Source organism: Heloderma suspectum, chromosome 2, assembly GCF_057233095.1.
Source record: "Heloderma suspectum isolate Gila_16-S chromosome 2, 16-S_ref, whole genome shotgun sequence".
Lineage (NCBI taxonomy): Eukaryota > Metazoa > Chordata > Lepidosauria > Squamata > Helodermatidae > Heloderma > Heloderma suspectum.
This window is the reverse complement of record NC_139459.1, coordinates 2,262,989-2,277,420: the sequence shown is the minus strand read 5'-3', so window position 1 is coordinate 2,277,420 and position 14,432 is coordinate 2,262,989. Positions and strand designations below refer to the sequence as shown.

The following is a 14,432-nucleotide window of genomic DNA, read 5'->3' as shown; positions in this document are numbered from 1 at the left end:
GCAAAGCCTTCAACGGCTGGAGAGAACCCAACACCCAAGGGACCATAGGGCGTGAGGGCCACCCTTGATTCAGAACCACAAGGGCCAGCATGCCGAATCAAGGCTCCAGCCCTGGAGAGGCAGGCCATGTGCTCCTCCCGCCAAGCAGTGCGTGCCCACGGGGCCGAGGGAGGGAGGCGGCACTCTGGTCCCCTTGCCCAGACACTCACCTCCCTTCTCAAAGCACCAGCCTAGGCCAAAACCTGCAAGCAGCTGTGGGAGAGGGGAGCAACCCGTCCTGCTACAGGATCCAGGGCAGGCAAGCCAGGCCAGGGCATTTTGCTGCTCCCACGCTCATGCTATGAAACCTGAGGCCCTGCATCCCACAGGGCAGAGTGTCTGGACCACTGGGTGGTACCCAGGAGAGAGGGATACACAACTGGAGCTGAACACACCTCTTCCCCAAACCAACACCGCAAGAAAGCAGAAGGGGCTCTTCCGCCAGGCAGGATCAAGTCATGGGGCAAAGAACTCCAGTGGATGCGGGCAGCTCCACCGCCCCAAGGCTACAGCAGGAGCAAGGGTGCAAATCCTTCCTGGACGAATGCGGCAAGCAGGCAGGCCCTAGCAGCAGCCAAGGTCACTCCGGAGTGGGCCCAGCCCTGGCCCTCAGCCTGGCTGAGTGCACTGGGCCAAAGGCTCCAGGCCCTGCTGCTGACTTCCAGGCAGATGAGCGGAGAATTTCTCTCCTCTTGCTGCTGAAAGGCCTGTATCAGGCTAGAAACACTCTCATTTGCCGTGCCAGCACAAGACCCCACACGGGGCCTTTGCTGTCTCCTTTTATTACATGATTGCATCCAAATTAGAAACAAACCGGGGGGGGGGGGGGGAGTCCAAGGGCAGAGACTGGAGGGCCGGCTCATAGCGGGTGCAAGGGGCCGGCCTGCTGCCACATCCGCAGACCTCTCCGTTAGCTGCCACTGGGCTGCTCCAACTCAGGATACTCTGTGCTTGAGGGCTGCTGGGACGGGGGGGCTGCCACGGCCTCGGCCAGCTGGGCCTTGCTCAGGCTGCTGTAGATCCCCATTGCCTGGAGAGGAGAGAGCAGACAAGGTCAGAGCGCCCTCCTCCACCGCTCCCAGGACAGGAGAAAGAGCGCTGCAGGGATGGGCTCCAATCCTGCCGGGCAGCTTTGCATTTGCAAAAGGGGCTTGCCAGACGAGCCACCCCACCCCGCTGGGCCTGGGAGCGCGCCAGGGCAACATGCCCAGCAGGGGGCAAGATCGGAAGCCAGTTTCCAGGCCCTGGGCCAACCGGCCAGCCACAGCTCTCCCGCCCAGCCTGCCGTCCCTCGCACCCGCGGCCTGGGTGCAGGCAGAGCGTGGTGTGGTCAAGGCCACCAGCCTCCATGGGGCCAGGCATGCTTCGCTCTGGGTGAAATCCGGCTGCAAGTCATCTACGCTGACCCAAGAAAAGGCATCCCCTCCCCAATGGACACCCACCTGCCCCCCACCCCAAAGGAAACCGTGCCACCTTACAGGCAGCTTGTTCCCTTGGTCAATCGTTCAATGCCTTAGACGCTCAGGGCGTGATCCTGTGCATGCTTAGATAGAAAAAAGCCCTAAAATTTCCAGCATTGTATGCTGGGAGTTGTAGGACTTGCCTTCTGTCCAGACATGCACAGGATCGCGCCTGCCCTAAGTGGCTCACTTTAGCCTGCAGAATCAGCCCCTTCACACTATTGGGAGGTGGAACCCGAATCTGCCCCTGTGGTGGCTGAAAAGCCCGCGCGGCCGCGTTCTTGCAGATGAAGGCCCCCCAACCTTCTCACAGCCCCCAGTAACACTGCTGCCAACAGGGCCCACATCAGCGGCCAGCTTCCTTGCCCAACAAACTGACCTGAGCAACCATACTGGTAACGTCTCCTGTGCTGGATGGCAGGAGGATGGTGTTGGACTCTTTCGCCAGCTTGGAGAAGGCGCTCACGTACTGCTCCGCCACAGACAGCGACGCGGCTGAGTTGCCGTTCTTGGGGCCGGGGGAGATGAGACAGAAGGGCAGTGAACAGGGAGGGAGAAAAGCCCGCCCCGACCAGGACTCCCTGTCCCCTACGTCCAGACTGCCCCACCGAAGAGAGGGCCATTTCAGAGGGGCAGGCAAGGACCCCAGAAGTCGCTGCCATGGTTTAGCTTGTAAACCAAGCGCTTCTGTCTCTTCCTGCCCAGAAGTGAGATAAAAGGACTATTCTTGGAGGCAGAAGTGTGGTGCGCCCCACACACAGAGCAATCTTAAGGTGGCATCTGGGTCATCTCTGTTTGGCAAATTGGATGTCCGTATGTCAGCTAGGAGGATGTGGAGACTGGCAAAGGAGGAGAGGATCTCTTACGGAAGAGGCGTGATGGCGATTCCAGCCCACCCCCCGCCACCCCTCCCTGAGCGAGGGTGGGGTGTGCACATGCTCCCACCATCATCCCACTGGTAGCAGGCAAGTCTTGGCCCACAGAGGCTCCGGGGATTATGCCCTGCCCATTTCCCACCTGGGGTTGGCCAAGTAGGATGACTCGGGATCCCCCTTCCAGAGACACAGGGGTTGCAGAACGAGGCGAGTTTGTGGTCTGAGGACCCTCACGTGGAAGAGCCACGAGGACAGATGCAAGATTTCAGTGCCTGGATTCAGGCTGAAATCAACTGTCAGCCAGCTTGGTGTATCCCCAGGAAAGAGCAGGCTGCAAGGCCCCTGAAGAGTCCACTCAGCCCCGGGTGCCTTACTGGGGATCTCCCTCCCCTGGCCCAGCCAGCGTCTTTCCCAGGTGCCCCACTCCCCTCCTCCACCATCACCTGCTGTGCCAGAGCAGCCGCCAGGAGCCGGATGGCTTCCGCTTTGGCCTGAGCCTTCACCAGGATGGCGCTGGCCTCCCCTGGAAAAGAAGCAAAGGGTTGTCAGGGGGCTTCAGGGCAGGCCCAAAGAGCACTCTCAAGAGAGCTTTGCTCACAGCAGCGAGGCAATGTCCTGTGCCAGGAACCTCGCCCTGATTGCTCAGGACACCTTTGGCTTCAAACACCCACCTGTAAGAGCCTGGGAAGGAGGCAGGGCCTTCCGAAAACTCCTCTCTCACACACACACGCACACACACACACACAATCTTGCAAAAAGTCCCGCTCCCCAAAGAGCAGAAGGTTCATAGAATAGTGGGGTTGGAAGGGGCCTACAAGACCATCGAGTCCAACCCCCTGCTCGGTACAGGAATCCAAGTCAGAGCTCCCCTGACAGGTGGCTGCCCAGCTTCATCACCACCTCCCCAGGTCATGGGTTCCATTGTCATATGGCTCTAACAGTCAGGAAGTTTCTCCTGATGTTCAGCCCGAATCTGGCTTCCTGTCACTTGAGCCCATGATTCCGTGTTCGGCAGTCTGGGATGATCAAGAAGAGATCCTGGCCTTCCGCTCTGTGACAACCTTTCAAGTGCTTGAAGAGCGCTATCATACCTCCCCTCAGTCTTCTCAAGGCCAAACATGTGCAGCTCTTTCAGTCTCTCCTCACGGGGCTTTGTTTCCAGCCCCTGGATCATCCTCACCGCCCTCCTCTGAACCCTCTTCAGTTTGTCTGCATCCTTCTTCAAGCGTGGTGCCCAGAACTAGACACAGCACTCAAGACGAGGCCCAACCAGTGCTGAGCAGAGGAGAACCAGCCATGCCTCCACCAATGCAGCCCAAACTAGCATCCGCCTCCTGCAGCCACATCACACTGCCAGCCCACGTTCAGCCCATGATCCACAACTCCAAGATCCCTCGCGCCTGCAGCACCGCTGAGCCAAGTATCGCCCATCCTGCAACTGTGCATCTGGACTCTCCCTCCTCGGTGCAGAACCTGGCATCCATCCCCATCAAATCTCATTGTGCTGTTCCCTGCCCAGTGCTCCAGCCCATCAAGACCCCCCTTTATTCTGTCTCCATCCTCCAGAGCACCAGCAATCTGGCCCAATTTTGTGTCCTCTGCAAACCCAACAAGCATTCCCTGCACCTCCTCCTTCAAGTCATCAATAAACATGTTGAAGAGTGCCAGGCCTAGGACTGAGCCCTGTGGCATCCCACCTGCCACCTCCCCCCAGCCCGAGCAAATCGAACCAATAAGCACTCCTTGAATCCAACTCTGCAGCCAACTGTGGATCCACCTGACCGTTGTTCCATCTAGCCCACTTTGAGCTAGTTTGCTCATCACGACATCATGGGACACTTTGTCGAAAGCTTCGCTGAAGTCGAGGTATATGATGTCCACAGCATTCCCACAGTCCATACGGGAGGCCACCCGATCAAAAAATGAGATCCGATTAGTCTGGCAGGATTTGTTCTTGACAAGTCCATGTTGGCTTCGAGTAATCACTGCATTGTTTTCAAGGTGCTTACACACCGATTGCTTTATCATCTGCTCCAGAATTTTCCCAGGGATTGACGCCAGACTGACTGGTCTGCAGTTCCCAGGCTCCTCCCCCTTGCCCTTTTTGAAGATGGGGACAACATCAAGTTCAAGCAAAGAAGAACAGAGAGCTGTTTTGGGGTTCTGCTGGACCGGGTGGAGCCACTTTGTCTTCTCTGGCTTGTAACGGAATATTCTCCACAAAAACAGTATCTCCAAGAGCATCTGTCCTTGACCACAAGCTTCTAGACCTCGCAGTCATCCCGGTGAGACAGAGGCGGCCCTCCTGGCTCATGGCTGGCCTCCCTCGCTTGGACAGCTGCTCCTCTGTTCGGGCTTCCAGCTCTTTCTCACCTCCCCAACTATCTCCACATCACCTCCCCTGGGCAGACCTCACCTCCTCTCCCTCATCATTCCTTACAGACGCTGCTCCACAAACATCAGGCTCGGAGTCCGGCCCAGGAGTTGGCATGGAAGGGGCACATGGCTGGTAGTCTCGGCTGTCTCCTGGCAGAGTCCCACCCCCACACCCCTCCCAAGAGACTTCCCCTCTGCTCCTGCCCCACAGCTACTCTCAGAGCAGGGCCTGGCCTCAAGGCACAGGAGGCAGCCGCCCTGCTGGAGCGGAGCAGGTCTGGGCCTGGTCACTGCTCAGAGGGGAGCCCCCCTGGGAGCCCCCTGGAGCTGCCCCGAGTTCCACGATGGAAGAAAGGAGGGGCAGAAACGCAACAATGAGTAAGTGGGGAAATACCAGCGGCTTGATTGATCTGCTCTGCCTTCTCTGCCTCAGAGGCCAGGATCTGGGCCTGCTTCTGGCCTTCCGCCACATTGATGGCTGACTCCCGGGTGCCCTCGGACTCCAGCACAGTCGCCCGTTTGCGCCGCTCAGCCTCCACCTGGAAAGCAGACCGCGCTTTGGGGAACCTTCCCTCCTCTTCCCGCAGGACTCCTGGGGGGACGCAGACAGAGAGCCCAGCACGGAGCCACAGACTGCACTGCTCCCACAATTCTTTGGAGCATAGGCAGCTCCCTCCAATGCATTACGATAAGCCGTGGAAACGTCTGCTCCTTTGGCCCCTGCCCCCAGCAACAGTGCCAATCCCCAGCCCTGGGGAGGAAGGGGCCTGAGCCAAGCCACAGCCCCTCACCGAGCGCAACCTGAGGGCAGGGGGATGCTCTGCATTGCACGGCGCCAAGATGAGCCACCAGCACAGCCTGCAGAGTCCCTGGGCCAGAGGCGGCCTGCTTTTAGCTACGGCCATGCCCCAGGCAGACGGGGGGCAGGGAGGCTGGGCCGCAGACAAGCCTCTCCTCCAAGGAAGGCCAAGATACCCATGGGGGCGGCCTGACCTGCATCTGCATGGACTCCTTCACTCGTGGCGGCACATGGATGTCCTTGATCTCATAGCGCAGGCAGCGGATGCCCCAGTAGTCCGAGGCCTGGTTGATGGCGTCCACGATGCTAGCGTTGAGGGATTCGCGCTCCTGGACCAGGAAGGCTGGGTCAGAGAGGCCAGCGGCAAAGCGGCAGAAAGGCGCCCTGCTGGGGCACCTCTCCCCCGCCCCCCCCTTCGCTCACCCGGAATACTTTGTCGAGGGACAGCTTGCCCAGCTCCGACCGCATGGTGGTCTGCGCAAGTTGGGTCACAGCATACTCTGGGTCCTCCACTCCATAGCTAGCCTGGAAGAGGAAGGGGGAGATTGGGAGGGGTCGGAGGGAACGGCCGAGAAGCCAGCCCCGGCCACCCAGAACTCCATCAGCCTCCTGTCCCCAGCACAGCACATCCAGGGCCAAGGGCGAGCTGCATGAGTCCAACGGGAAAAGACCTTTGCCCTCCCAGCCCAGCCCCAGAAGAGCCCAGCAACCTAAGCAGTGACCCCACAGACCCTCCTCGCTGTCTCCTCTGCCCACTCCCAACCTTTGCTTCAGATGACAGCAATGAATCAGAGGCAGCCATAAAAGCCCAGACTCCGTACTCCTTTCCTGTGCCCCAGGTGGGCTCCTAAAAGCCTCTGGCTTGATGAGGCCAACGCCAGTTCCCAGCTCCGCCCACCAGGTGAGGTGCTACCTTGTAGGGGTCCATGATGCGCAGGTAGAGGACACCGTCTATCTGGAGGGTCACATTATCTGCCAGAACAAAGGGAGGAGAACTTCAGGGGGACAAGCAGGATAAAGCCAGGCAGGAGGCCCAAAGGCTGGGAAACAGATCCAGCAGGGATATGTGCAGGGAGTCTCAAGGAGACCGTAGCTTCCCTAAGCAAGAGAAAAGACAAAGCAGCAAAGGTCCTGCAAACAGGCACAACAAAACGCATGGTGGGGGGGACACACACACAACAGCGTAAGGATCGTCGACTTTCTCGGAGCCAGGCCGAGCCCTGGGCCAGGCTGCTTTAAGAAGGGGGCGGGCTCTCCTCAGAAGGGGGCTGAATGTAAGCACTACAAGTCATATGGCAGCAGGGGCATCCGCAGATAAAGAGTAGGTTATTATCTCTTGAGTTGCCTGACGACAAAGAACCTCCCCCAGCTGCGGAACTGAGCGATCCTCAATGCTGGCAGACCCCACAGCCCCACATCCAAGTTCTACGCAAAGCCCAGCCTGCCCGGCATTTGCATCGGCCACTCAGAGCACGGAGCGGCAAAGATTGCCCAGCCATCCCCCCCTCAGGCAACTGTTCCCCCCACACCCCTCTCGAGATGATCACAGTAGCCCAGCTGTGCGGGGCCGCCGGTGCCCCTCTGGGCACCACCGCAGGGCTTCCTGCTGTGATGGCTTGCCAGACCATGGACCGTTCAGCGCTTGTGACGCTCACAGTCCAGACTCTGGGACTCACAAGAACCGAATCCCTTCGCCCTCGCCCACGGTCCACACTACAGCCACTTGGCTGACTCTTCTTGATGCACATCAATCCAGTGGCTCAGACTTGCCATGAACACAGACAAGCAGCACTCTGTGATTATGCCAGCCGTCTACATAATGCTGCACCTGAACAATGGCATCCCAGTAAAGCCTAGCATGGAGAGAGGCTTTGCTGGCCTGGACAGAGCTAGAAGTCTCCTAGACGGCTCAATGCACAACCCACTCAGGCACCAGCCCCACTCGGCTCTGTTCCTCCCCAGCTGGAGCTTCTCACCAAGGGTAACAGCCGACTGCTCCGGCACATTGATGACGATTTCTTTGAGGCTTTGTACGTAGCGGATGCGATCCAGAAGTGGGATGAGGAAGTTCAGCCCCTGGTAAGGAAGAGCAGGGGGGGCGTCTTTCTCCAGGATAGTCACCTCTTCCTCCTTATTACCTGCCTCAGATTGGTTCTTAGATTAGGAAGCAAAACCCCATCTTGGATTGTAGACAGAGCCTGAAACGCTCAATGTGGGCAACTGCTCAAGAGGCCCCTGAGTTTATGATTTTATAACGGGTACCACAGCGCCTGAAGCTCAGATATTTTGGCCACCGAATGCGAAGAGGAAACTCCCTGGAAAAGACCCTGATGCTGGGAAAGATTGAAGGCAAAAGGAGAAGGGGACGGCAGAGGAGGAGATGGCTAGGTAGCATCACCGATGCAATGAACATGGACTTGAGCACACTCCGGGAGAGAGCGCAGGACAGGAGGGCCTGGCGTGCTGTGGTCCACGGGGTCACAAAGAGTCGGACACGACTGAACAACAACCACAGCGCCACTCTCTGGAGGTGCGATGTGAAGGCACGCTAACCAAGGAGGCAGCTCCACTGAACACAAGGGGGCAGAATTCACAGCAGACGCATGTAGGAGAAGAGGTCTGGGAGCGCAGGGTTTCCCCTTCCTACTCGACTGTGGAGCCGGAGATGCAGTAGCAGCATCATCTACCGGACATTAAGAGGCTGCAGGACGTGTTCCAAGGCGGAACACTGGAAGCTGCTCTGCAGGCAGACCCTCAGTCCATCTAGTCCAGCACTGTCAACGCTGGCTGGCGGCAACGGCTCTCCAGGGTTTCAGGCAGGATTCCTCTCTAGCCCTACCTAGAGATGCCAGGAATCAAATCTGCGTGAGAAGCACGTGACCTACCACGGAGCCACGGCCCCTCCTCCTGAGCAAGCCCTGAAGTCAGGAGCCAATGAGAAAGGGGTTAAGCCCCCCATATCGCCCCGCCAGAGCCCCAGCCCTCTGCTGAAAATCCGGCGGCCAAATCTTGCGCACGCTTGCGCGGAGCTAAATCCCGCTCTTGTTCCACGGGGCGTAACTCCCAAGGCCACGCGCACAAAACCAGGGCCTTGGAACGCTACCTGAAGCTGCGGGATCCATCAAGGACCGGATCAGGCCCAGCGTTTGACGCCTCCTCCCCCAGCGCCCCAGCCCCACTTCCAGGGGTCACAGAAGGCAGGCGTAGCAGCCGTCCTCCGGCGAAGGCAGGGCTCCCTCGTCCTTGCACATGCGCTTTGCAGGTGCCGGGTGGGGTCCAACCCTTGCCAGCCATCCCTGTCCTCTCCGCCTCCCCGCAGCCCCCGAGCTGCCAATCCGCGGGGGGCCCTCAGCCCTCCAGCGCAATCTGGGGAGCAGGTGGGGGCTTCGGGGAGAGGAAAACCCATTCCGCAGCGCCTCCCTCCCTGAAGGCCGCGCGCGCCGCCGCCCGCGCCGGGCAGGGCTGGCCTTACCGGCTCCAGGATGCGGTGGAACTTGCCCATCCGCTCCACCACCCAGGCCTCCTGCTGGGGCACGAAGAGGACCGCCGTGTTCACGGGCAGGCTGGAGGCCCACCTCCGGGGCGCCCCGGCCAGCCGCGCGGTGGGCGAGGGCCGCCTGGCGCTCTGCGGGCGGGCGGGAAAGGCGGCGTGAGAGCTCCGCCGCGAGGAGGGCGGCGCGCGGCGCAGGGGCCCGGCCCGCCCCCCCCCCCCGGGCTCCACGCGGGGCCCGCCCGTGCCGGCAGGGCGCGGCCCGGCTCGGCCAGGCGGGCCCGCGGCCCGCACGCGCCCGCCCGCCCGCGGAGCCCGAGGCAGCGCCGGGGCGGGCCGGCCAGGCCGCGGCGCTGGTCCCGAGGCGGCCGCCGCCCCTCCGCCTCGCCCACCTGCCGCGCGAGCAGCCCCGCGGCGGCCCCGCTTGCCGCCCGCCGCGCCGCCAGCATCGCCGCGCCCGCCCGGAAGCGCCCGCCGCGCGCCTTCCGCCGGAGAGCCGCGCTTCCGGCCGCGGCTCCGGGCGCCCGCGAGCCCCTCCGCCTGGCCGCCCGCCGAGCCGGCGCCGCGCCGGGCGCAGCGGAGAGCGGCGCGCCGCCCCGGCCGCGCTCGGCGCTCGGCCCGCTGCCCGAACAGCCCGCGAGGCGGAGCGCGCGCCGGGCGGCCGCGGGCCGGCGGATCCGGGGCGCCGCGGCGCGGGCGATCCGCAGCCCGGCCCTGCGGCGGCCAAGCTCGGGCGGGCGCCGGCGGCGCGCTGGGCCGCTGCACAGGCCTGTGGGGCGGCGCTGGCGCGACCCTCCCCGCTGCCGGAACGCAGCGCGGCCTCCCGTGCGGCGGCGGGACTCGGGCAGGGAGGCGGACGGGCTTCGCGCGGCACGGAGCGGCGGCCCCCGCCGTGGACGCTCCGACGGGGGTGGGGCAGATGCTTCTCCGGCCAGCTGCTGGGGGAGATGCGCGGGCGCGGCCTCCCGGCGGGCTTCCCGTGGCCGCTGGCTGAACAGAATGCTGGACTAGGGGACCCCGGGTCTGACCAGCACGGCTCTTATGTTGTTGTTCAGTCGCGTCCGGCCCTTCGCGACCCCACGGACCAGAGCACGCCAGGCCTTCCTGTCCTGAGCACTCTCCCGGAGTGTGCTCAGGTTCATATTCATTGCATCGGTGATGCTATCTAGCCATCTCATCCTCTGCCGTCCCCTTCTCCTTTTGCCTTCAGTCTTTCCCAGCATCAGGGTCTTTTCCAGGGAGTTTTCTCTTCGCATTAGGTGGCCAAAATAATTGACCTTCAGCTTCAGTCATAGAATAGAATCATAGAATAATAGGGTTGGAAGAATTAATTGTTCGAAGACTGCTGCTTGTTTTAGAGGCGCGCGCGCGCGCGCGCACACACACACACACATATGCAGGTGTTTTGAATGCCTCCCCAATTCAGAATGGAGTAAGGGGAATACCTCCACTCCTCTCAGCTAAGGATGATGTCATCTGTTTGTGTGGTGTTGTTGTTCAGTTGTTCAGTCTGCCGTTCCCTTCTCCTTTTACCTTCAGTCTTTCCCAGCGTCAGGGTCTTTTCCAGAGAGTTTTCTCTTCGCATTAGGTGGCCAAAATATTTGAGCGTCAGCTTCAGTATCTGTCCTTCAATGAGCACTCAGGGTTGATTTCCTTTAGGATGGACTGATTGGACCTCCTTGCAGTCCAGGGAACTCGTGAGAGTCTTCTCCAGCACCACAGTTCGAAAGCATCAATTCTTCGGCGCTCAGCCTTCCTTATAGTCCAGCTCTCACTGCCATACGTTGCTACGGGGAAAACCATAGCTTTGATTAGACGGACCTTTGTCGGCAAGGTGATGTCTCTGCTTCTTACTATGCTGTCGAGGTTTGCCATAGCTTTCCTCCCCAGGAGCAAGCGTCTTTTAATTTCATGGCTACGGTCACCGTCTGCGGTGATCTTGGAGCCCAAGAAAATAACATCTGTCACTGCTTCCATTTCTTCCCCTTCCATATGCCAGGAAGTGATGGGGCCAGATGCCATGATCTTCATTTTTTTAATGTTGAGTTTCAAACCAGCTTTTGCACTCTCCACTTTCACCCTCAACAAGAGGCTCTTGAGATCCTCTTCGCTTTCTGCCATTAGGGTGGTATCAGCTGCGGATCTGAGGTTGTTGATAATTCTTACAGCAATCTTTCATCCAACCCAGCATTTCTCATGATGTACTCTGCATATAAATTAAATAAGCAGGGCGACAATATACAGCCGTATCGTACTCCTTTCCCAATTTTGAACCAATCGGTTGTTCCATGTCCGGTTCTTACTGTTGCTTCTTGACCCTCATACAGGTTTCTCAGGAGACCACAAGGTGGTCTGGTACTCCCATCTCTTTCAGAATTTGCCACAGTTTGTTGCGATCCACACAATCAAAAGCTTTAGCATAGTCAGTGAAGCAGAAATAGACGTTTTTCTGGAATTCTCTTGCTTTCTCCATGATCCAGCGAATGTTGGCGATTTGATCTCTAGTTCCTCTGCCTCTTCGAAACCCAGCTTGTACTTCCGGTAGTTCTCAGTTCACATGCTGCTGAAGCCTAGCTTGTAGGATTTTGAGCATAACCTTGCTGGCATGTGAAATGAGCGCAATTGTACGGTAGTTTGTACACTCTTTGGTGTTGCCCTTCTTTGGAATTGGAATGTAAACTGACCTTTTCCAGTCTTGTGGCCGCTGTTGAGTGTTCCAAATTTGTTGGCATATTGAGTGCAGCACTTTAACAGCATCATCTTTTAGGATTTGAAATAGCTCAGCTGGAATACGGTCACCTCCGCTAGCTTTGTTGTTAGTAATGCTTCCTAAGGCCCACTTGACTTCACTCTCGAGGATGTCCGGCTCAAGTTCAGTGACCGCACTATCATGGCTGTCAGGGACATTCAGCTCTTTCCTGTACAGTTCTTCCATGTATTCTTTCCACCTCTTCTTAATCTCATCCGCTTCTGTTAGGTCCCTGCCTTCTTTGTCCTTTATCATGCCCGTCTTTGCACAAAACGTTCCCTTGAGATCTCCGATTTTCTTGAAGAGATCTCTACTCTTTCCCATTCTGTTGTTTTCCTCGATTTCTTTGCATTGTTCATTTAAGAAGGCCTTCTTGCCTCTCCTTGCTGTTCCCTGGAACTCTGCATTCAGTTGGATATATCTTCCCCTTTCTCCCTTGCTTTTCGCTTCCCTTCTTTCCTCAGCTACTTGTAAAGCCTCATCAGACAGCCACTTGGCTTTCTTGCATTTCTTTTTCTTTGGGATGGATTGAGTTGCTGCCTCCTGAACACTGTTACAGACCTCTGTCCATAGTTCCTCAGGCACTCTGTCTATCAGGTCTAATCCCTCAAATCTATACCTCACCTCCACTGTATAATTCATAAGGGATATGATTGAGGTCATACCTGAATGGTTTAGTGGTTTTCCCTACATTCTTCAATTTAAGCTGAAATTTTGTAATAAGCTCAGGATCTCAGCCACAGTCAGCTCCAGGTCTTGTTTTTACTGACTGTATGGAGCTTCTCCTTTTTCGGCTGCAAAGGACATACTCAATCTGATTTCGATATTGACCATCTGGTGATGTCCATGTGTAGAGTCGCCTCTTGTGCTGTTGGAAAAGAGTTTGCTCTGATCAGTGTGTTCTCTTGGAAAAACTCTATTAGCCTTTGTCCTGCTTCATTTTGCACACCAAGGCCATGCCTGCCTGTTATCCCGGTGATTTCTTGACTTCCTACTTTAGTATTCCAATCCCCTATGATGAAGAGGACATCTTTTTTTGGTGTGAGTTCTAGAAGGTGTTGTAGGTCTTCATAGAACCCATCAACCTCAGCTTCTTCGGCATCAGTGGTTGGGGCATAGACTTGAATTACTGTGATGTTGAATGGTTTGCCTTGGATTCGTACTGAGATCATTCTATCGTTTTTGAGATTGTGCCCCAGTACTGCTTTTCCCACCCTTTTGTTGACTATGAGTGCTACTCCATTTCTTCTAAGGGATTCTTGCCCACAGTAGTAGATATGATGGTCACCTGAATTAAATTCGCCCATGCCTGTCCATTTTAGTTCGCTGATTCCCAAGATGTCGATGTTCAATCTTGCCATCTCATGTTTGACCTCCTCCAGCTTACCTTGATTCATTGATCTTACATTCCAGGTTCCTAAACAATATTGTTCTTTACAGCATCGGACTTTCTTTTCACCACCACACACATCCACAGCTGAGTGTCCCTTCGGCTTTGGCCCAGCCGCTTCACTCTTTCTGGCGCTATTTGGAAATTCCCTCTGCTCTTCCCCAGTAGTATATTATCTTATGTTAGTAGTATGTTATGTTATTGTTGCTGGAAACTTAAATTGGTCACAAGAGTGGCTGCAAGGCTTCTGGTGGGCAGTCAGCTCACCCTTGGGAGCATCTGACTCCCATCCCTCAGAACAAGGAAGAGGGCCTTTTCAGCGGTGCCCCCACCCAGACTGCGGAACACTCCCAGCCACTTGAAGGCTTTTTATTCCGCACAGATGTTTTCATTATTTTATTATGTTTCAGCATTTTAATGTGCTTTTAGCTGTGGCATATTTTGAATGCATTAGTAATTTTGTTGTAGGTTTCCTTGGGTCTTTTTAAAGAGAAAGGTAACTAAGAAAGTGTTGTTGTTGCAGTTATCAAGAACAGCTGCACTGGCTCCCAGGCTCAATACAAAATGCCGGCCATTACCATTAAAGCCCTTAATGGCTTTGGGCCAGGATTGTGCCTAAAGAGTAGTCTCCTCTGACACCATCCTGCCCACTCCTTAGTGCAGTGTATTGGTTAAGAGTGTCAGATTAGGCCAGGGTTGATCCAGCTTCAGATCCCCCCCCCCCCCCCCGGCCATGAAGCTTACTGGGCCAGGTGACCTTGGGCCAGCCACCAACTCTCACCCTAACCTATCTCACAGGGTTGTCATAAGCATAAAATGGGGGAGAGGCACTACATACACTGCCTGGAGCTCCTTGTAAGGAAGTTGAGAAAAATGTAACCAGTAAATAGGATCCACAGGAGAGACCCTTCTCCACTTCCCGACAGCAGATGAGGCATGACTATTGGGATGCTGGACGCAGGCCTTCTCTGAGCCACATGTTGATTATGGAGCTCCCTACCTCAAGAGGTCAGTTTGGTCTCTTCTTTCTTGGCCTGGCATTTGCCCTGTCAAGTTAGATGGTAATGATCCCTGTTCTTACATTTTATTTGACCACTATCCTCTTTTATTAATTGTATTGTTTTAAAAATCTGTTAATTTTCATGGTTCTTTGATGTTGCAAGCTACCTTGGTGCTAGGACAGTAGTGGAAGGATGGGATATAAATGCATCCAGTAAAACATTTCAATAGGCCTAATCAGCCACTGCAGTCCTT

At 56.9% G+C, this 14,432-nt stretch overlaps 1 protein-coding gene and 1 long non-coding RNA gene across 2 annotated transcripts in view; one reads left to right on the top strand and one right to left on the bottom strand.

Annotated features, from left to right (window-relative positions):
- LOC146351847 (uncharacterized) overlaps positions 1-14,432 on the top strand; it is a 1,244,848-nt gene that overhangs the window by 471,703 nt on the left and 758,713 nt on the right. The window lies entirely within an intron of this gene.
- On the bottom strand, positions 764-9,508 carry STOML2 (stomatin like 2). The gene is made up of 10 exons (XM_084832760.1): positions 9,432-9,508; positions 9,022-9,174; positions 7,526-7,625; positions 6,463-6,521; positions 5,973-6,074; positions 5,744-5,878; positions 5,145-5,289; positions 2,818-2,897; positions 1,879-2,007; positions 764-1,069 (listed from the first exon to the last, which is right to left on the bottom strand). The coding sequence occupies exons 1-10, from the start codon at positions 9,486-9,488 to the stop codon at positions 950-952; spliced, it is 1,080 nt and encodes a 359-aa protein (XP_084688886.1). The 5' UTR covers positions 9,489-9,508; the 3' UTR covers positions 764-949.

Coding starts and splice junctions, on each gene's coding strand:
- STOML2 (XM_084832760.1), bottom strand. CDS start 9,488: ATGCTGGCGGCGCGGCGGGCGGCAAGCGGGGCCGCCGCGGGGCTGCTC. Junction 2,898..5,144: donor GCAGATCAATCAAGCCGCTG/GTATTTCCCCAC, acceptor CTTCTTTTCCAG/GGGAGGCCAGCGCCATCCTG. Junction 2,008..2,817: donor CGGCTGCTCTGGCACAGCAG/GTGATGGTGGAG, acceptor CCCGGCCCCAAG/AACGGCAACTCAGCCGCGTC.